Source organism: Apium graveolens, chromosome 6, assembly GCF_009905375.1.
Source record: "Apium graveolens cultivar Ventura chromosome 6, ASM990537v1, whole genome shotgun sequence".
Lineage (NCBI taxonomy): Eukaryota > Viridiplantae > Streptophyta > Magnoliopsida > Apiales > Apiaceae > Apium > Apium graveolens.
In genome coordinates this window covers 225,375,816-225,398,856 of record NC_133652.1, presented here as the reverse complement: position 1 = coordinate 225,398,856, position 23,041 = coordinate 225,375,816, and the positions used below count along the sequence as shown (strand labels likewise).

At 33.9% G+C, this 23,041-nt stretch overlaps 1 protein-coding gene across 2 annotated transcripts; it reads right to left on the bottom strand.

Annotated features, from left to right (window-relative positions):
- Nucleotides 1–15,787: 15,787 nt before the first annotated feature.
- LOC141667188 (uncharacterized) lies at nucleotides 15,788–22,825 on the bottom strand. Of its 2 annotated transcripts, XM_074473581.1 has the most exons (5): nucleotides 22,450–22,825; nucleotides 20,711–20,873; nucleotides 19,120–19,152; nucleotides 18,892–18,986; nucleotides 15,788–16,256 (listed from the first exon to the last, which is right to left on the bottom strand). In XM_074473581.1, exons 1-5 carry the CDS (start codon nucleotides 22,783–22,785, stop codon nucleotides 16,035–16,037), a joined length of 849 nt encoding a protein of 282 aa, XP_074329682.1. In that variant the 5' UTR covers nucleotides 22,786–22,825; the 3' UTR covers nucleotides 15,788–16,034. The 2 variants fall into 2 exon arrangements, with proteins under 2 accessions (XP_074329682.1, XP_074329683.1); XM_074473582.1 differs by lacking the exon at nucleotides 19,120–19,152 and having other exon boundaries at nucleotides 22,450–22,824.
- Nucleotides 22,826–23,041: the final 216 nt, after the last annotated feature.

The window sequence follows — 23,041 nt, the reverse complement described above, 5'->3', positions numbered from 1 at the left end:
GTAGATAGAATATATAAAACATTCAAATCAGATTTCGTGATCCACATTTGGATCAATTTAGGAGCTTGATTTTTTATTCTGTCTCATCTGTCAGCTTGCATTCTTGGCTTAACAGCTTGTTATCGGTGAGCTGTCTGTCTGTTCCAGATTGCTGAGACTGCTCTCTTAAGTGTGCAGTACTTAGCTAGATGACCTTTCTTCCCACATGTATTGCAAACTTTCCAAGTCATAGTATAGTTGTATGAAATACCATTTTTTCCTTCATACTTCAGAGATTGATCCTTTGTTGTAGAAGCCATTCCAAGACCACCTCTATCAAATAGAACCCGAGTTTGTTTCATCATGGTTTTAAGTACTTCTCCTTCAACAAACTTTCCCATTCCTTTCTGAAGATTCTTGATTTCATTTTCCAGTTCCTTGATCTTCACTGCTTATTTGGATATCTCAATTAAGCTTGTTGATTTGCTTAATTTAATTTCCGCCAAATATGATTTTCGAGCCTTGAGATAAGTTCTCAGCGAACTGAGTTCTTTTGTGAGTGTGTCATTCCTTCTCAGAATTTGCTTGTTGTTTCCTTCAAGTTGAACAATCTGTTCCTTGAAATTTTCTATCATTCCAACACTTGATTTGGAATCCAATAAATCTGGGATGAGTTTACGAAGATGAACATTCTCTTATTCTAACCTCATAATTCTCATTTTTTTAAATTCATGCGCAAAATCATAGATTGACTATTTTTATCCTGCATGGTTAGTTCATCTAAATAAAAATTATCATATTGTAGTTTAGAGTTAATAGAATTTACCTCACTACTTGATTCTGAACCATTGTAATCAGTTTCACAGGATTCTTTATGTCCAACAAGAGCTAAATTGACCATCTCTTTACTTGACTCGTTAGAATCTGAATCTTCATCATCACTCCAAGTCAAAAGTGTCTTAGATTTTCTCTTTTCTCTGAAATCAGCTTGCTGGTTAGGCTGCTTTAACTTGTTTTTCAGCTTGTAGCAATCTATTTTGAAGTGCCATTTCTTGCCGCATTCATAACATGTATCATCTTTTGAATCTTTCTTTGCACCAAAAGTTTTTCCTTTATCTCTTTTCATTATGTTCTTTTTTTCAATCAATTTCTTGATTTTCCTAGACATGAGAGCCATTTCTTCATCTGATTCTGAGTCCTCATCTGATTCCAGCTTGCTAACAAAAGAGTGCAGAGCTAGATTCTTCATTTTCTCAGTTGGTAGCTTGACACGTTCAGATTTAATAGCTTCAATTCTAGTCTTAAATTGTTCCAGCTCAGCAAAGAAAGTAAGATGATCCATTGAATCATCATTTACAACAAATTCCAAGGCTGTAGTCTTGGTTTGATATATAAATGGAACCGAGCTAAGTACTTTCATATTAATTTCTTCTTGTGGAATCTTCTTTCCCAATCTTTATAGACCATTGATTGTATTCTGAAACCTTGCTTGAACTTCCTTGATAGTTTCACCATATTTAAGCTTGAAGTTTCTGAAATTATTCATTAGAGCACTAAGCTTCACTTTTCTTAATATTTTTTATTGTTATATATATTTGAGATGTCATGTTTAATATGATTTGTGTTTAGTTTTCAGAACTTAATAACAGGACATATCAAGACTTACTGAAATTAGGACTTACTGAAATCAGGACTTACTGAAGTCAGAGCTTAATATCAGAACTTAAAGTGTCAGAAGATACATATCAGTCCTTAAGTACGGGAAGACTTTCAGATAAGGAATGTGGCTGATTTATAGGAGAGAAGATCTGGACTAACACAATAGAAGATATGCATGGAAAGAGTTAGAAGACTAGAAGACTTGTAGAAGATATCTAATTGATATATTTTATGAGACAGAATTGTATTCCATATCAATTAGAATATATCTTGTAATTGTGTACTATATAAACACAGCTTAGGGTTTACACTATAAGTGTTATCATTATCGAGTAGATTATACATTGTAACCTAGCAGCTCTTAGTGATATTTGTTCATCACTGAGAGAGAACAAAAGTTCATATTGTAACATAGTTTATTGAATATACTAGATCTTTGTTACATACTTGTGTTAAAATTGATTTGATTGTATAAACACTGTATTCAACCCCCTTCTTCAGTGTTGTGTGACCTAACAAGTGGTATCAGAGCTTTTCTGTTAACACACATACAGTAAAGATCCAAACAATCATGTCTGAAGAAACACAAACCCCAACCAAGCCCACCAAAACTCAAGAAACTCAAAACACTCAAACCCACAGTCGATATGAGACTATTAGGGTTCCCATACTGAGACCTTCTGAGTATCCCATATGGAAAGTGAAGATGGCTATGTTTCCGGAAGCTACAAATCCAGAATACCTTGGAAGAATTAATGAAGGACCATATAAGCCTACCAATCTCTCTGTTGCAGTTGCTGATCAATCAGCAAAGTCCATACCAAAGGAGAAAGGTGATTACACAGCTGAAGACATCTCATCTATTGCCAAGGATGCAAGGGTAAGGCATTTGCTACATAGTACCATTGATAATGTCATGTCAAACAGGGTAATTGGATGCAAGACTACAAAGGAGATATGGGATGCTTTGGAGACAAGATGCCAGGGAACTGATGCAATCAAAAAGAACAGGAGGACTATACTCACTCAAGAGTATGAGCACTTTGACTCAAAAGTTGATGAGTCATTAACTGACTTATATGACAGTTTTGTCAAACTCTTGAATGATCTGTCACTGGTGGACAAAGAATATGATCTTGAAGATTCAAGTCTAAAATTCCTTTTAGCTTTTCCTGAAAATTGGGATTTGAAGTCTACTACCATAAGAGACAACTATGACCTTACTGAAACTACTCTTGATGAAATTTATGGCATGATCAAGACTTATGAACTTGAGATGGATCAAAGGAACAAGAGGCATAGAAGAAATTCAAGGACAGTTGCTCTTAAAGCTGAGGAGGAATCTCATAAAGTGGTTGCCTCGAAGAGGGGCAAAGGAAAGACTCTCATCATAAAGTCTGATTCAGAGTCATCAAATTCTGATGATGATGATTCAGAAACTGAAAGTTTATCTGAAGTTGATGTTGATGCAGACATGATGCAACTGTGTGCTCTTATGGTGAAGGGTATCACAAAGATAGCCTACGGGAAATTCAGAAAGGGAAAAAAGTTTTCCAAGAAAGGTGGAAGTTCTGATAAGAAAGGATTCAGAAAGTCTGAAGGCAAAGGAGGAAAGTCTGACAGAGGAGATAACTCAAATGTCAAATACTACAATTATGGTGAAAGATGCCACATATCTCCTGACTGCAAGAAAGGAAAAAGTGACAAAGGCGAGGCACTTGTCACAAAGAAGAAAAGCTGGACAGACACTTCAGATTCTGAAAATGAGGTGAACTATGCCTTGATGGCAAATGCTGATAGCAGTATTGAAATTTCTGAATTGAAGGTACCTCTAACAACTTATACTTTTCATACTGATGATATTACTGAGTTGAGATTATATCTTAAAACCTTGTTCATTAGTTATAGAGATTAGACTTTGACATGTGAAAGATTAACATCTGAAAATCTTGCTTTTAAAAATAGAAATGACTATTTAGAAAATGAGTTAGTTTTTCTTCATCAAACTTAGAAAAAAAGAGATGATGCTTTGTATGTTAGAGATGAAGTGTTAAAATTGAATGAATCTCTAAAATCTGAATTAGAAAAGGAAAAAGAGATTATCAGAACTTGGACTAACTATGGAAGAACAACTCAGAATTTACTAAGTAGTGGAAACTGGAAAGAGGGCTTAGGTTATGGAGATGATAAAAGTGAGAAAGGAACTTCAAAAATTGAGCCAACTGTTGTTAAACAGACTGTTAAGCCAAAGGTAAATCCTGTTAAGTTTGTAGCAAAAACTGTAAAGTGTGATTCTGAAAGGATGAAAGAGTCTAGGACAGAAGTCAAAGAAAAGTCAACTTCTGACAAATTAGAACAGGATAAACTAGCTGAAGTAAACATAGGCTTAATGACAAAGAAGCAGCTTAAGCATAAGCTGAAAGAGATTAGAAATATGAACAAGGTAAAGGAAGCTAGGAAAAATAAGAATGGAAAGGAAGGTGTGAATAAAAGCAATAACTATATGCCTGTTCCTAATGCTCCTAGTAAGAAATGTTATAACTGTGGAAACTCTAACCACCTTGCTTCTTTTTGCAGGAAAAATAAAGATATAAACTATTTACCTCCTAAATCAGGAGTTAAGAGTCAGTCTGTTAGGTTTAAACCACAAAATCCTTGTTTTTATTGTGTTAGTTTATGGCATTCCATTTATGCTTGTAAGGAATATCATAGTTTGTACTATGATTATTATCAAATTAAACCTTCTTTGAAGAAAGTTAGTATTATTAATTCTAATGTAAAGTATGATGTAAAGTATGATATAAATTCTGATAAACAGCATGTTAGCATAAACTCTGAAATTAAATCCGCTGCAAATGCTAACAAATTTAAAAAGGCCAAAGGATCTAAGCAAGTCTGGTCCTTAAAACTAACCAATAGTGGTCTTTGTGATTACAGGGCAACAAGAAATACATCCTAGTTCTGGACAGTGGATGTTCAGGACATATGACTGGAAATAAAGCCCTGCTATCAGACTTTGTGGAGAAAGCTGGCCCAGAAGTTTCTAATAGAGATGGAAATATGGGAAAAACTCTGGGATATGGCAATATCAATCTTGGGAATGTCATCATTGAATCAGTAGCTCTTGTCTCAGGACTTAAACACAATCTGCTAAGTGTGAGTCAAATCTGTGACAGAGGTTATCATGTGGATTTTTTTGAAGAACACTGTGAAGTTGTAAGTAATTCTACAGGCAAAGTAGTTCTGAAAGGTTACAGGCATGGTAACATTTATGAAGCCAGACTTTCAACAAACTCTGATGGTTCTGCAATCTGTCTGTTAAGTAGAGCATCAATTGATGAAAGCTGGAATTGGTACAAGAGACTCTCTCATTTAAATTTCAACAACATACATGAGCTAGTAAAGAAAGATCTTTTGAGAGGACTACCAAAATCAGTATTTGCTCCTGATGGCCTTTGTGATTCATGTCAAAAGGCAAAACAAAGAAAATCTTCATTCAAGAGCAAAACTGAATCCTCAATTCTTGAGCCTTATCACCTACTACATGTTGATCTATTTGGTCCAGTCAATGTCATGTCTATTGCAAAGAAGAAATATGTTATGGTTATAGTGGATGAGTTCACAAGATACACTTGGGTGTATTTCTTGCACAAGAAGAATGAAACTACATCTACTCTAACTGATCATGTCAGACAGCTGGATAAATTGGTCAAATATTCTGTTAAAATAATAAGAAGTGATAATGGCACTGATTCAAAAATTCAATCATGGAAGAGTTCTGCAAAGAGCATGGAATTAAACAGGATTTTTCTGCACCTGGAACTCCACAGCAAAATGGAGTTGTAGAGAGAAAGAACAGGACTCTCATTGAAGCTGCACGAACTATCCTTGATGAAGAAAAACTGCCAACCTACTTTTGGGCTGAAGCTGTGCAGACTGCTTGTTTTACACAGAATGCTACACTCATAAACAAGCATGGAAAAACACCCTATGAGATGCTGAAGAAAAAGAAGTCAAATCTGAAATACTTTCATGTATTTGGATGCAAGTGTTTTGTTCTTAAGACTCATCCTGAACAGCTGTCAAAATTTGATATAAAAGCCGATGAAGGAATTTTTGTTGGATATCCACTTTCCACAAAAGCCTTCAGGTCTACAATTTAAGAACAAGGGTTGTTATGGAATCGATCAATGTATCTTTTGATGATAAAAAGATTACTGGACTTGAAGATTTCAATGATCATGATAAGCTGAGATTTGAAAATAAAAATTTAAATTCTGATTCTGTAAATTCTGATGGCTTAAATCCTGATCCGGTAAGTTCTGACGGGTTAAATTCTGATGTCATTAAAACTGTGGTAACTACTCCAAGGGAAACTGCCCATGTTCAGGGGGAGCAAGCTGAAGATCCTACCACAACTCAAGACTCTCAAGAAGCTTCAGAACCTGTCACTGGCTCTTTAAGTTATGATTTATCAAGTTCTGATGAGCCAAATTCTGATAATTCTGGAAACTCTGATTCTTCAAATCCTGAAGGATCCAACTCAAATTCTGAAGTCTCAGAGAGCATAACTATAGGGGGAGTATCATAAAATGATGATGGAGACAACATGGATCATGGGGTAGGATCCAGTTCCAGAAATTAACTTCCATTTGTAAGGAAGTGGACCAAATCACATACACCTGGCTTAATAATTGGATATCCTGAAGCAGGTGTCAGAACTAGAACTGCAACATCAAATGTATCTCTCATCATTCCTTTCTATCTCAGACTGAACCAAAAAAAGTGGAAGAAGCTCTTCAAGATGTTGATTGGGTGCAAGTAATGTAGGAAAAGTTAAATGAATTTGAAAGAAATAAAGTCTGGACCCTAGTGCTAAGACCAAAGAACAGATTAATTGTTGGCACAAAATGGGTGTTCAGAAACAAAACTGACAGTTATGGCATAATTACAAGAAACAAAGCAAGGTTGGTTGCTAAAGGCTACTCTCAACAGGAGGGTATTGATTATGATGAAACTTTTGCACCAGTTGCTAGATTGGAAGCCATAAGAATCTTTTTGGCTTATGCTGCTCACAAGAAGTTTAAAGTTTTTCAAATGGATATGAAAAGTGCTTTTCTCAATGGAGAATTGGAAGAAGAGGTATATGTTGAACAACCTCCAGGATTTGTAGATCCAAAATTTCCAAATCATGTCTATAGACTTGACAAAGCACTTTATGGCCTTAAGCAAGCTCCAAGAGCATGGTATGAGACTTCAACTCAATTCCTTCTGGAAAGTGGATTTCACAGAGGTACAATTGATAAAACATTGTTCTACCTCAACCATGGAAAGGACTTACTTTTGGTACAGATATATGTTAATGATATCATATTTGGTTCTACAAATGCCAAACTCTGTGAAAGGTTTGCAAAGCTAATGCAGTCAAGATATCAAATAAGTATGATGGGAGAACTTAGCTATTTTCTGGGACTTCAAGTCAAGCAAAATGAAGAAGGTACTTTCATAAATCAATCCAAGTACACCAAAAATTTACTGAAGAAATTTGGAATTCAAGATTATTCAACTGCATCCACTCCCATGGCCACTGCAACCAAGTTAGATAAAGATACTGGTTCATCAGTAGATATTACTAACTATAGAGGTATGATTGGCTCTTTACTCTACTTAACTGCAAGTACACCTGATATCATGTATGCTACCTGTCTTTGTGCAAGATTTCAGGCTGATCCAAGAGAACCTCATCTAATAGTTATAAAAAGAATTTTCAAGTACCTCAAGGGTACAGCTGATCTAGGATTGTGGTATCCTAGAGAATCATATTTTAAGCTAATAGGTTACTCGAATGCAGATTTTGCAGGATGCAAAATAGACAGGAAAAGCACTAGTGGAAGCTGTCAATTTCTTGGAGGCATATTGGTTTCTTGGTTTAGCAAGAAATAGAAATCAATTTCCACATCAACTGTAGAAGCAGAATATATTGCTGCAGGAAGTTGTTGTGCACAGATTCTTTGGATGAAGAATCAGTTACTGGACTATGGGTTAGAATTTTCTAAAATACCTATTTACTGTGATAATCAAAGTGCTATTTCTATGACAGGTAATCCAATTCAACACTCAATGACAAAGCACATTAGCATAAGGTACCATTTCATAAAGGAACATGTGATGGAAGGTACAATGCAATTACATTTTGTTCCAATAGATCAACAACTAGCAGATATCTTCACAAAATTACTATGTGAAGCTACTTTTACAAGAATGGTTAATGAACTTGGAATGGTTTCAGGTTCTTTCTCAAAATCTGCTTAGTTTTTGTTCTCATGCATCAGACTTTATGATCATTGTTTACAAATTGTCTTATCTACATGTAATTTGTGCTTTAATTGTAATACATGAAATACTTATTATTATCTGATGTGGATTTATATACTCTGATAGTGTTTTGAATGTTCTGTGACTATTCAATCCAATGAGGATTACTGTGCTAGATGCTGACCTGGTAGTCTTTAACATACTGGAAATCCCATGTTTGAATTAGTTGTTTATGTGGAAATTCATTAACACAAGCATATTTTGATTTCGAGCTTAGTCAAATTTAATTTGTGTATCTTATTACTAAGTCACAAACTAGATTCTTACTTCTTATCTGTCAAATTCTGATGTCAGTAAATCTTAAGAATGAACCACATGCTTGATAAGCCTCACTTATTAGAAGAAAAGAAAAAAAAGAAAATTGAAGTCAGGTACTCCTTTGAGATCTAGAGTAAATATGTGGAAGGGAAGAACCAAGTGCATTGCTGGTATTAAGTTATATGCATTAGAAAAGCAAATAAATTTTTCTTGGTGACTTTTCATATTCTCTTATTATTGGAGAAATACTCTGATAATAGCATAAATTCTGATAGCAGTTATGACTCACTTACACTGAGAAGCCATTGTAAAAAGGAATTTCAAAAGATGCATAAAATTGACACAAACAGTTGAGGTGGATTCTTGCATAAAGTTATTCTATAGTAGACTTCATTATTAATGACAGATTTTAAGTACTTTTCTTAGTTCTGCCTTATTTCTAAGATGTACTGAAGTTTATTAGACTTTAATCTTTATCTGATATTTTTCTAATGCACACACTCTCACTCCATATGAATGATGAAAATAATTGTGGTGATTAAGTTGTTTCAGACAAACAGTTAAGTGTCATTTGCATAAATTATGAGGACAAGTTCTGATGGAAGTTCTGATGATTAAACTCTAAAGAAACAAGTCAGTATTTGTATGAAGAATCACAGAAACAAACATTCACTTTTTTAGTATAGAAGCCATATTCTGATGACCATTAAAATCTGATAATAGTCAAGATCTGATATTAAATCCTGATGGAAACTCTGATGCTTACATGGCATTATTTATTTACTTGACTTTATTGTGGTAAAAACTGAAACGATCATATTTTATCAGAATATATTTAAGTGAGATAAAAACAGTCATAATCATTTGGTTAGTGGGAAACGTGTTTGTCTTGAAAAACTGCATGTGCACAATAATTATTGCTTATTTCTCGTGCCCACTAACTACTGCTTTAACTATTTACTGACTATTCACATGTTGCCAGGTGTAAATTGTCTGCCATGCTTCACAAATATAGTTGTTATCACGTGAGCTGTATAAATAAGAAAGTTAAAAGATTTTCTAATCTTTTACCTACTTTTCTCATTCTCTCATCTCTCTTATTTTCTCTCACCCACTAATATTCTCTGAAGCTCTATTTTTTTCACAGGCATTTTATCAAACACTTTGTGTACACTCTTTTTCTCACTTAATTCTTAACAGAAATGGCACCAAAAGACATCGTTTTCAATGGAGCTAAGTTTGTTCCTAACAACTACTTGGCTATTCTGAGCAAGGATGAAGCTCCATCAGAACTTCACTTCATCCAAGACTTTTTGTCTCGAAGTGAAATTGGGTATGCTTTGACCCAACCAGAAGCAATCTCAGGAACTCAAGTGCTGGAGTTCTGGAGGAGTGGTATGTATGATGATGGTGGTGCACATGGGTCCCCTAGTATTATCTTCACAACGGGGGAGGATGATCATGTAATGACTTTGGCTACAGTTACACAGGCTTTACATTTGCCAAAAAACTGTGTTTACAGTTCAACAGTTGAGGAGTCTGCTCTTCAACAGGTGATGGCCAACCTGGGTTATGAGAAGTCTTTGGCAAAGATGGGTCAATTAAAGAGACCTCACATCAGGAGGGAATGGAGTTTCTTCTTTGATTGCATCACAAAGGCCTTTGCCAACAAGTGCTCCAATTTTGATGTTATACCCATATTGAGTCAGCAAATCGGGTATGCTCTCTTGAATCAAACACATTTTGATTATGCATATGCTGGTTTAGGATTCATAGGTGGTAGGATGATAGAAGATAGAAATACAGTCTATTTTGCTAGAATCTGTCAGCTTATTTACAGTTTATGTTGCTCTGATGCACCTCAACTAGCAAGTGAGTTAATCGAACCATTTAAACTTGCTAAAAGAGCTTTTACTGACTTATTATCTACTGATAATAAGAAAACTGTTTTGAGACCCCTCCAAATTCCATAATCAGTCAAACAGATTTTAGTAAACTCTGACCCAATCACCTATTCTACCATATATCTTGATGTCCAACCATCCCAACCTCCATCAGCACCTCCAACCACTACATAACCAACCACCTCTCAACCACAACCAACTCAACCTACCATCAGAACATACTTCCAACCAGCTCAATCCCAATAACAACAACCATGAGCACCTACCATCAGACCTTCATCTTCCAGGCCTAAGAGAGAAAAGTATGTTCCTAGATCTCCACCAAGGAGAAAAAGGATGATTCTAAGGGATGAATCTGAGGATGATGAAGAAGCACAAGTTCATGTATCAGAACTTGTGACTGTTGAAGCTGAAAATGTGATTTTTCAGAAAGAAGTAGAAGCTGAAGGGTCAACCCATCAGATAAATGCTGAAGCTGAGGGTTCTAATACTTTGAAGAGAAAGAGAACTGTAAGTTCTGATGCTGCAAAGGAAACTCCTTCTCTATCAAGGAGATTAAAGAAAATGAGGGAAGGAAGGCAAATGGCTAAGCCTCCATCAGAGGACACTGAAGAAGCTAAGGAAGGGGATCAGGAATCTCTGATCTCAAAGCCAATTGTAATTGAAACTTTTCCATCTCCAACTCAAGCTCAAGACATTGTTCCAGACACAGTGCTCACACCCCCTATCTCTCCAATCAAAGCTACAGATAATACTGAAGAACAAGGCACAAGTTCTGAAATAGATATTCATAATCTGAATATTCCTACTGTTCTTTATCTGGAAGCTCCAACAGCAACTCAGCCATCTACTGTCAATTCTCCTATCTTACAGGCTGAGATACCAACAACTCATATTCTGGAGATAAATTCTGATGCTCAGAATTTAGATGAAGCTGGTACAGACTCTCCTTCTGTTACACACACTCTTGTGTTGTCAGAAGATGATGGATTTTCTGCAAGTTCTGGAGAGTCAGCTCCAGTAAATGCTCCAATTCTTGGAAATGAGGCATTAATCCAAACGTTTGTTGAAAAGGATGCTCCTATTCCTTGGGAAGATACTCACAGAGGAGTGAGTAGACCAAGAAGTGGAATGAAACTGATTTCATTCCAAGCTCTAAAGTTCTGACTGAGCACATTGCTAAAGCTGATGAGCTGATGACAAGTTCTGATTTCAAGACTCAACTCAAAGTCACATATCTATCTACTAAAAATCTTCAAGGTCTACACTCTCAAACTCATGCCAAGGTTGATAAACTTCTGGAGTCAACTGAAAAGCTAGATATGACTCTCAAGTTAGACAAGTCAAGGATTATCAGACCTATACATGAGAAAGTTGAAGCAATTGGGAAAGCTCAAGAGCAACAACACGCCCAAATTATTGAGGTCCTGCAAAATCAAGCCTCTCAAAAATCTCAAATTGGATGAAATTCAATCTTCAGTAGAACTTCTTCTCTCTCTTCTACTACCTGATGATGCCAAAAAGGGGGAGAAGGTAGTTAAGTCCAAATGCTCACCTACTCTATTACTAAAGAAGAAGGATGACAAAGGTGATGACCAGGGAATCTCTGATAAGAGTAGAGGTCATGGAAGAGATCAAGGTCAAGGGCAAAGCAACAAGGTTTCTTCTAGGAAACTAATCTCTGATGCAAGCAAATCTTCTACTCAAAAGAATACAAGTTCTGAAGCTACTCAAACTCAAAATCTGATAGCAAGTACTGATACTCAAAATCTGATCTTAAGTTCTGATGTTCTAATTCAAGGAGGAAGTAAAGACTCTCAAAAAATTTCGCAAACTATGAAGCTCAAGGGAAAGCAGACTACTGTCTACTATAAGGATCCCAAGATTCAGACACTTGATGAAGAGATTGCTGGAAGATTATTTCTGAAGCATAATCCTGGAATGGATTTAGAAAATCTCAAGGAAGAAGGAGCTAGATTTAAAGCTGAAAAGACAGATCTAAAGCCAAAAGCTTCTGTTGCAAAGAAACCTCCAAGTCCTAAAGAAAAAGGCATTGTGATCAAGGAGAAATCAAATACCGAGGCATCAAAGCCCAAAACAAGATCACAGATTGAGATTGATCCCAAAGATAAAGGAACGGGAAAAGTTGATGAAATAATACAGCCACAGGAGATGAAAATTCCTCAAATCCTGATAAAACCTGTGTGCAAACTGGTTCAAGTTCATGATGATACTCTTGTTGAAGATGAAGATGTTCAAACTCTGAAAAGAAGGAAGATAACTGAAGAATCCAAGACAACCTCTGACAAGGCTCAAGTTGTTCAGAGTGAAGAACAGCAAGCTACAGAAGAAACAACAAGTTCTGATAAAGTCATCAAGACATCAACCTCTGACATAGCTCAAGTTGATTTAGACAAGATGAAAGTGGCTGATAAAAAGAAGCTTCTGTGGAAAAATGTCAAATCATCATATCCAAAGAAAAGCCAATTGTTGTCTGATTTCATGACTATTGGGTTAAATGCAAGAGAACCAAGAGACAGGATGGACTAGGTTCTGATGAAGCTAGGATCAAGACAGGAGTTGAAGTTGCTACTAGAGATCCATTTCTATTGACTGACAGACCTCTTGAAGATGTTACACAGAAACACCTTGATAAGGTTATCTCTGTTCAAGTAGTACTGGATGCTCATGATAATCATAATGTCAAAGAAAATCTGATTCCATTTCTTGAAGATGGAAGGACATATCAAATGTCAGAATCAGATGTGCTGAACAAAATTCTGAAAGAACTTTAATTCTTTCATTATCTTTTAGAGATAAAGTCTGATATTACCAGGAGATGGTCAAATTTCATATTGAAGATCATAAGAGATAAAGCAAGAATTTCTGGTTCAAGGGTTACAGAATTCATTCCTAACATAGTTGAAGATGATGGAAGTGAAATTCCAATGAAGAAGGATTCTGCTAAACTTGAAGTGATACTGAAAGAGAAATGTCTATGCTACAATGAAGATTCTTCTCATCCAAGGGTAATAAGACTGGGTGATGGTTTAGAAAGAAACCATATCTCTGCTTTAAGGACTGCAATCTACCAGATTGGAAGTTAGAATGAAGAGATGAAGCAAGTCAAGACTATAATAGCTCAAGTCCTGAGGAATAAAGAAGAAAAGCTGATATCAAATTTTGTCAAGAATCATTTTGGATTCAGATTGACTCAGTGAGATTGGTAAAAGCTACAAGGACTATAAGTTGTAGTTATTATTTTATTAAACTCTTATTGCATTTGTAATTAAAATGTTTTTGACATCATCAAATCTATTAACTTATATATTTTGCATAATTTACAAGTTGAGGGAGATTGTTAGATATATTTGAGATATCATGTCTAATATGATTTGTGTTTAGTTTTCAGAACTTAACAACAGGACATATAAGGACTTACTGAAATCAGGACTTACTGAAATCAGGACTTACTGAAGTCAGAGCTTAATATCAGAACTTAAGGTTCAGAAGGTACATATCAGTACTGTGCGGGAAGACTTTCATATAAGGAATGCGGCTGATTTACAGGAGAGAAGATCTGGACTAAAACAATAGAAGATATGCATGGAAAGAGTTAGAAGACTAGAAGACTTGTAGAAGATATCTGATTGATATATTTTAGGAGACAGAATTGTATTCCATATCAATTTGAATATATCTTGTAACTGTGTACTATATAAACACAGCTTAGGGTTTACACTATAGGTGTTATCATTATCGAGAAGATTATACATTGTAACCTAGCAGTTCTTAGTAATATTTATTCATCACTGAGAGAGAACAACAGTTCATATTGTAACAGAGTTTATTGAATATACTAGATCTTTGTTACATACTTGTGTTAAAATCGATTTGATTGTATAAACACTGTTTTGAACCCCCTTCTACAGTGTTGTGTGACCTAACATTGATCCTTCATGATATGTTTCAAGAGCATTCTAGATCTCCTTTGCAATCCTAAGAGATGATACTTTACCATATTCAGCTTGATTTAGACACATGATAAGCATTCTCCTAGCTTTTTAATTGTAGCCGATCTTTAACAACTCGTCAGGAGTGAGTGCATCAACATATTTGACTCTCCCTTTGTCATCTTTGAACTCATATGGTCCTTTCTGAACAACCCTTTAAACAAGTGGATCTCTGGATAAATGTGTTTTCCATTTGACCTTTCAACCAGTTGTAATCAGCTCCCGTGAGAATAGGAGTTCTCAAATCAGCCTTACCAAGAAATAAGTCAGCCATTTGATTGATACTTTTCCTGTTACAGAAATGTTAGTATACCAAAACTCTGATACCAAATGAAATTCTAAACCTAGAGGAGGGTGAATAGATGTTATGGCTAATTAAAACCAATTTTAAAATATTACCGATTATTTACAAAAATGTCAGACAGTTTACTGTTAAGTTCGAATATATGTTGTGAGCAAGCTGCCACTCGATATGCAAAGCAAAAAAATAAATAACAGCAAGTAAATAACACAGAGAGTTTTAGCCAGGTTCGACCCCTATGTCTAATGGTCTACGTATTGGTCCCTTAATAACTTGATAAGAGAATATATTATTAGTCACTGAAATGAAACGATTACGAGATTCAATAATAAATCTCCCTTTATCCCTTGTTCCTGATAACAGCTTGTTGATAACACATGTTTCATTGAGTAAATTGCCCTCCAAGCTCTATACCAAACTTGTAGCAATCTAACTCCCAGAACCCTTGTTATCCAAACTCAACTACTCGGCAACAAATGTTTACACCTTGAACAATACAAATTTAAATAGAAATTACAACAGAAACTATGAACTCTATGTATATAGATATACGTGATTAAACTAGAGCTCAGAAAAAGAATATTTAATGAATGCAAGTTGTATTTTCTCAGATGGTATGGTGTATACTTCGTAGATCAAGCTCAAAAGCAAGTATACCCAAGGGTATTTATAGATTAAGTTAACTTTCGAATGAACAACACAACTTCCGATCTTGACCAAGTCTCACGGTTGGTTTGTTTTAATTCAACGTTAAGATAATCTAGAAACACATTTAAATTAAAGATAATATAGATTAGAAAGTTTTAAAAACTTATATCTTTAGTTTAAGTTCAAATACCAATCTGATAAGAAGTAGTTAGAATAAAAACGCTTGTTAACAACTTCCTAGAAAATAGCAAATAGCTTTTTGAAAAGAGTTTAAACATCAGAGGAACTCTAATATATTTAAACACGTAAAATATATAGTAAAGTTCTTACAAAAACTCATTACTATCCATTTACTTGAAATTCTCAATTCTGACATATCTTGAACTATTTCTGGCAATAACTGTAAACTCGCCGATACGACTATCAAAGACATTGTTAGCTTGCTAATAGATAAAATATTGATTTCTGTGAGGCAAAGTTAGTCACAAATTTATATACATTTTACTCATCTTGCTAATAGAAAAGAATTAGAAAAGAATTACAAGTTATGAACTTGCTAACAATGTGATCATCAAAATCATAAGGATATCAGCTCGAAATTGTCTCGGTTATACCTATTTTTGAGTTTTAATCGACTAAAATCTGTTAACTACAGAAAATAAAATATATCAGTTCCCGTCTTCTGCAACGAATCATTGCAGATGAAATAAATCTCAACCAATCATGATTGGGGAAGGGGACCCTTAAGTTATACATTAATATTATAGAACATGGTTTTTTTGTTAAAATAAAGATATATATACATTTCTTTTTTCAAAATGAAAATACAGCCAAAAAGAGATTATCAGAATTAAGAATCAGCTTCGTCACTTGTCATTCCGAAGCAACATCTTATCCTTATAAGCCCAGCTCTTTTTTTAATTGAGTAAGAGCAGCTTCAATATCATCTAAATTATCTTCAATGCTGCTTCCCTGGACAGTTTCCTTTCCACTTTTTTCTGTTTCGTAAGTTGCATTTCCATTGCTCTTTTTGGGGTTTCCATACCTCTTGTCTTCACTATCTTCATCGTTGATGTTCAGTTCTTTCTCTAGGAACTCTACAAATTCTTCTCCAATATCCTTTACACCACAAATTATAAAGAATTGAGTTCAGTAAAACAAGGTAAGAGGTAGACAAGAAAAGATTATAATTTACATCCACATGCGTGTCTCACAAGTAGGGCTGTAATTCCAGTCGAGCTTGAGCTCGACTCGAACTCGACTCGATTAACTCGGCTCGACTCGACTCGAACTCGTTATCGAGCTCGAGCTCGAACAAGATTTTAGGCTCGATTAAAAACTCGAGCCGAGCCGAGTTTTTTTTAACTCGACTCGAGCTCGACTCGATAAACTCGAACTCGGTTAATTTTTTATATTTAATTAATATTTTTATTTTTTATATATGTTATTACTTATGTTATTAATATTACTTATGTTTTTCTATATTTTATTTTTTTTCATTAATATAACTTGATGCTATTTTTATTTGTTATTTACATGATTAATGATATTTTATTTTACTTATATTATTAATATGACTTATGTCTTTCTATATTTGTTATTTACATGATTGATAATTTTTTCTGGATATGTATATATATTTTGATATTGGTAGTCCTTTGTCACTTTGTGTATATGTGAGGGGACCCCTTCCATACTTTTATTTGTTTGAAAATGTTTGCATTTGTTTTTCTTCAATCAGTTGCTTTTTCTACCCAGGGGTATTTTTTTGGTCAACCTTAATATACTAATCATGTCTTCCATAACCTCATTACGATTCTACCATATTTGATTAACAAACTTAACACTTAACATTGTAATAGTGATACATAAATCCTGAAATTTAGTGTAGTATTGTACTATGATTGTAAAAAGTAACAATGTCACTAAGTAAATCAGAATATTATATCATCCACCACATAATTAAATTCTACAAAACCAGAAGAGATAAAAACATAAACTCATAAAATAATAAGTCAAAACTAATTTTGTTTTGAACTGAATTAGATTTGTATTGCATCAATTATTAATACTTTATAGAAAAATAAGAAGTTATTAATTTGAAAGAGTAAAACAAAAAAGAATCAAGTTGGAGTTGAAGCAAGTAAAATTGTTATCGAGTTTCGTTTGATTTTATTTTAAAATAAAAAGGACAGTTACGAATTTTACATCAAATAATCTATTCAATATAGGGTTTCTATTTTTTTGTTTAAATCATGAATCTATAAAATATTCCTTTATTTTATATTCAAAAGTTATCATTTATTTCAAAATCTAACGGTCCTTTATAATAATAATGTATTACTACTATATTGATATTTTATTATAAATTCGATTCATACTTTTGATAATTGTCTAAATTCTAATTGAGATATCAACTAATTAGATCTAAATTTATAATTTAGTGATAAGTTAATAGGTATATTATACAACTATGATATAAATTACACCAAAAAAAGTTTTATTATGATGTATTGCTATTAATTAAAATTATTATTTTTATAATTGTTATTATTAATGATTTAATGTCTATTGCGTACTTTTGTTTTAAAAAAGATAAAAATTACTTTTCTCCCACGAGTCCCCGACAATAATAAAATTATCATTTTACTTTATTTATCATATATATAAGATATACAATATACAATATAGAAAAATAAGTACATTTTTAAGAAATATGAAGATAGAGTTAAACAAAATTAATAACATATATGACTTGAAAAATTATACTAACAAAGGTGTTGTTATTTGTTTTCTAGTTTATACATGTATTTGAATATGTTGTTAGATTTACCTCAGAACACATGTATGTTATTTTGAACATTTATTTATTGTTATTAATAGTGAAACTAATATTTTTAAATTGTAAGTCAAAATTTCAAAAAAATATATTTTTACGAGTAAAAATAAAACTCGAATAACTCGATAAGAACCCGATAACTCGAAAACATGTTAAAAAAATCGTTAAACTCGTAGGCTCGATAAACTCGATAAGGACTCGATAACTCGAAAATATGTGAAAAAACTCGATAAACTCGAAAACTCGTTAAAAACTCGTTAAACTCGTTAAAAACTCGTTAAACTCGAAAACTCGTTGAAAAACTCGTTAAGTTCGAAAACTCGTGAACTGCTCGAACTCGGCTCGTGTATTACCCGAGCCGAGCTCGAACACACAATTCAGACTCGATTATTTTCAGGCTCGACTCGACTCGATAAAAAAAAGCTCGAACTCGATTGTAAAAAACTCGAACTCGATTGTAAAAAACTCGAACTCGGCTCGACTCGGCTCGAATTACAGCCGTACTCACAAGGAAGGATCCGGACATGAAAATGACGCTACCTTATTAAAGGTGTCATGTCTCCTTCCAACCAAGAGAAAATAGATTGAGAAAACAAGTGAAGACAATTCTACTTCTGAAAATGTTTTAGATGCCACCTCTCTACCGAGAAAAAAATATTAACAAGTAAAGATAAGATTTATGATTTTTATCTTATTTCTTCTGAAATTAATTTAGAACAAGTAGCGTGAAGTTTCTGATATGTAATTATGTTACTATTATTAAATTTTTAAATGTTGACGTATTTGGATGATTTAGAGGTTTGCGAATTGCATCTCTAGTTCTGGCTTTTAAAAGCAATTCCTGAAGCACTATCTACAATCATGTAGCTAGTTAAAAAAGCAAATTCATTAAGGATAACCAAGTAAATATCTTACAGCTAATTCTTCCCATAAGCTCTTTGGCTTTGCTTGTGAACTGGCACTTGCTTCCCAGTTCTGAAATTCTTCTTGAAGATCTTTAAAGAAGTCTCCTGGAGAGAGAAGTTAAAAGACATCAGCAGCACATTGTTTCACTTGCATGATAAAGAAAAACTCTCAATGAGATCGGAAGGTGACATAATGTAGCTTAAGCCTCTAGGATTTCACAGAAGAGTAACATTCTACCTATTGTTATTTGTACATCCCTCAAAAAATTACCTGCATTTTGAAGTAGTTAAACATAAGAGAATGAAACTGAAATGTCTAATGTATGGTGGACATGATCAGAAGCATTTGTTTCATCCCTCACAGTCACGTATGCTTAAATTTACAAATCAAGTTAGCTTCGGTTATGTGTGAACATTTAAGAAAACAAAACATGTTCGAGACAGATACAAATGCAAATCTGAATTTGGTTACGTAAGCAACCATCTAAAGTTTTTGAATCTACACATAAGACATTTTCATTGACTTGAGGGGCCAAGTGGAAATGTCAATGGTTCTGACTATACTAACCATGTCTGCTATTACACTCAAAAGCTTGTGATAACATCCCAGAAATTATCACACTGTAGTTTAACAAATATTACAGAAGAGTTTGTATTTTGTAATTAGTTATAAATTGTTGCTATTAATATCCCAATTCCCAACGCCTATCAATGATTCCAACCTCCTGTCTTCCATTAAGAGTTGATGAATATTTATGGGTTATATTATACACACAAATACATATAGTTTGTCCTTCTGGGACACAATAATTTAGTGAAATCAGTGAGGATAAGAATATACAGCATGAGATACAGGGTTTATAAATCATCTCTTAATTTAACAATTTAAATTTACAGGGTTTATAAATCATCTCTTAATTTAACAATTTAAATTTACCATTCTGAATACATACTATTAGCGCCACTGATGCTTAATTTCATAATTCATTTCAACCAAAAGTTATTCCTATATAAAACTCCTGAAACTGTCATTATGTTTAGATTTCAGTGCAATGATCTCATATTTAGCTGAATATTTTGCAAAGCACAACTTAAGTCTTGAGTCTTATAAAAAAATTAGTCTTACATAACAGGACCAAACTAAGGTTTAGTGTACTCTTTGGTCCCACCAATGATTGTCACTCTCAGTATCTGCAAAGTTACACTGAGCCTAGAGAATAGGCCATATCAGCAATAATTGTCACCACTTCTCCTGAATTGTTATCTTATCGTACTAGCAAAGTGTAAGTTGGTAGTCCAAACTTGCCCAGTAAATACATTTCTACCCATATCTTACTATGAACTATAACTTCAACTATCTTGGATGTATAGACTGTTTGCATATACACCAAAATGATGCACATCGCAGCAATATAATATGTAATGTAATAGCTCAGAGATGTATTTTGTGCACTTTTATCCAAAACCAAACACGTTATGTAATAATTTCATGTAGTCCATTACCCGACACGAAAATGAACCTTTACTTTTCATGTATACATGAAAATACACAAAATGTACTGATGTACACGCTGCTCATAATCCAGTTGTCATGGCGTAAATCCGACGACAGTATTAGTCTTGTTTGAGGTATATTTAACCAGTAATTCATTCTGTGAGTAAATAGATACTGATTCTTTACTAATCAGGAAACACCACTATTTGTCTTCAGGTCATCACTACTTTGCGTGATAGTCTAGTGGTTGAACAATTACTAGCATTAAGGTTCAAAGAACTCAACTTAGTTACAGTCCAGTAAAAAAATAATCTAACAGAAAATTTTGTGTTACCTAATCCATAAAACTCCTCCTCATCTTTACTGCGCCTGTTTTCTCCAGCTGCGGAATAGTAGTCAGATGTTTGATTTCTATGACCATATTTCCTCTGGGAGTCAGAGTTCAGCAATGTATTGTATGCATGCTTTATCCTCATAAATTTCTGCTGAGCGTTAGCCTGTATCCAATATGAATAATAGATTAATAGGTTAAAAAAAAAAGAAAAAACAGTCTCATGCTAACAATCTAAGTGGGATTGCACCATAAAATACATGCAAGTACTGTACAAATTACGTTCAGTCATTATCATCTGCCAAAAGAAAACAAAAAATTATTACTTGGAAGTTCTTGTTGTAGGGGTGGGGATCAGAATCTAAACTACCTTAGTTCAGTTCTGCTTTCTTCTTTCAAAGTGTACATCTGAGTATAAACTTGAATGAGAACAAATTTGGGAAAGAAAAAAAAAATTGAACTTGCCTAACTTGCACACAAGAGTATATCTCAAACTCATCCCCGTTGTAGCAGATAGTAATGCATGTCAAGCATGGGTTATACTTTTTTCTATTACACTAAAGAAACAAAAGATATCTAAAATCTTAAAACAGGAAATCAATAGACTAAAAAATGAAACAATTTGTTAGCCACAATTCGTGAAAGGGAAAACAGGAAGAGCACTGAAGGAGAAAGGGAGAAAAAAAACGTATATCTTGAGGCTTTCAATTTTTTACGCTAGTATGTCATGCAAAATGACAAGCTAGAATGCAAACCAACATGCACTATTTAGTGATGCAGAAGTTCTCTTTGCGTCACAACAGAGGAAAACTGTGCAACATTGTGTTGAGAATATTCCAAATTTAATTTGAGTTGTTTTGATATTACATAATTTTTTTAGTTAATTGTTAGTAGGATAAGTAATTAAATGATTACAATGAATAAGTTAGTAGTGATTGTTCTTGGAAGTCAATATATGACTATTTTGGTTATCCGTATGTTATAAAAGGCAAATTTATAACTTGAGAAATGAGAATAGTAAGTAGAATTCTTCCTAATATATTACTTTCTCCTGTTTTTCTCCAAAAAACCAACACATAAGAAGCTTGCCTTGGCAAAAGAAAACATGGGAAGTTTGTTGTATATCATCTGCTATAAAGGGACAGTGTAATCTGCTCTTTTTTCAACAAATTTGCAAACTCATGCTACAACAGTTCAACACCGAAATAGAATCTATAATTAGGTGCCACGCCACTTTCAATTCTAATCCCCAAGCTCATACTCACTCTCTTATGGCAGGTCTTAAGCCTATCACCCACAACCACAAGGCACCGGTTAATAATCAAATTAGGAAGGGCTGTAGATTAATATGTTAATGTATCGACGGACCCAAAGACGGGCCTAGTGACACAGTCCATACTTCCATAATAGAATCAATTTCATATTGGTTCCAAAATAGAGGAAATTTTTGTTGTGAAAAACTTCCCCGTGGTTGAAAGCACCGAAAGACCCAAAATACGCAAAATCATGGAAGTATTATTAGGGATCTACTCTCTTAAAGACAGTTGATACTTGCAACTGGAAATATGTTGAATATAGAGGCAAGCAGGAATACGATTCGAAATAGGAAAACCGAAAACAACCATCAAAATATATATAAATCAGGTAATCAAGAAAGATTGTAAACAACAAGTCCTTGAAATTGATTGAGAAATAATAAATAATAAAACATAAATTGATTAAATATGTCCGTCCATAAGTACCTCTTTGTTGACATCAGGATGATACTTTAAAGCAAGTTTTCTATAGGCCTTCTTGATTTCAGTTTGAGTTGCATAAGGAGACACACCCAGCACTTCATATGGTGATGATTTAACTTGGGTTTTGAAATTTAATCTTTTTTTCTTGTTTTTGTGAGTTAAGTAAGTAGGTGAGCTTATAAAGATGTTAACTTTGGCTCCATTTCTAATGCAGCAAATGGGTATTGAAGAGATTTTCTTAACAAAGGAGAGATTGATGGGAGATTTAGGAGAGAGATAAAGGGTGAGAGAGATGGGATTTTTTGGGGCTTTAGAGAGAGAAAATACGTGCATGGTCATTAATTCATGAACATGTATGTATTTCACCTTTACACAATTTTGTGGTTGGCAATGCTTGCCTATAAAGTGGGTATAACTGTGACAAACCAAGTCGAATACTGTCGGGCTTGACTCCAACTCGATTAAAATAGTTCGTTCTCGAATTTGAACTTGAACTCGACCGAGCCTTTAATTTCAAGTTGGAAATTCGGCTCGTAAAAGGTTCGATAGGCTCGAGTTCGGCTCGAAAGTTATAATTAATTCACTAAATATTAAA

What these genes read in the sequence shown, in the direction of transcription:
- LOC141667188 (XM_074473581.1), bottom strand. Translation starts at nt 22,785, where the DNA reads ATGACCATGCACGTATTTTCTCTCTCTAAAGCCCCAAAAAATCCCATC. An exon ending in GGATGTACAAATAACAATAG is followed by an intron (nt 18,987 to 19,119) that starts GTAGAATGTTAC and finishes TTCTCTCTCCAG; the next exon opens with GAGACTTCTTTAAAGATCTT. An exon ending in GCTTATGGGAAGAATTAGCT is followed by an intron (nt 16,257 to 18,891) that starts GTAAGATATTTA and finishes TGTGGTGTAAAG; the next exon opens with GATATTGGAGAAGAATTTGT.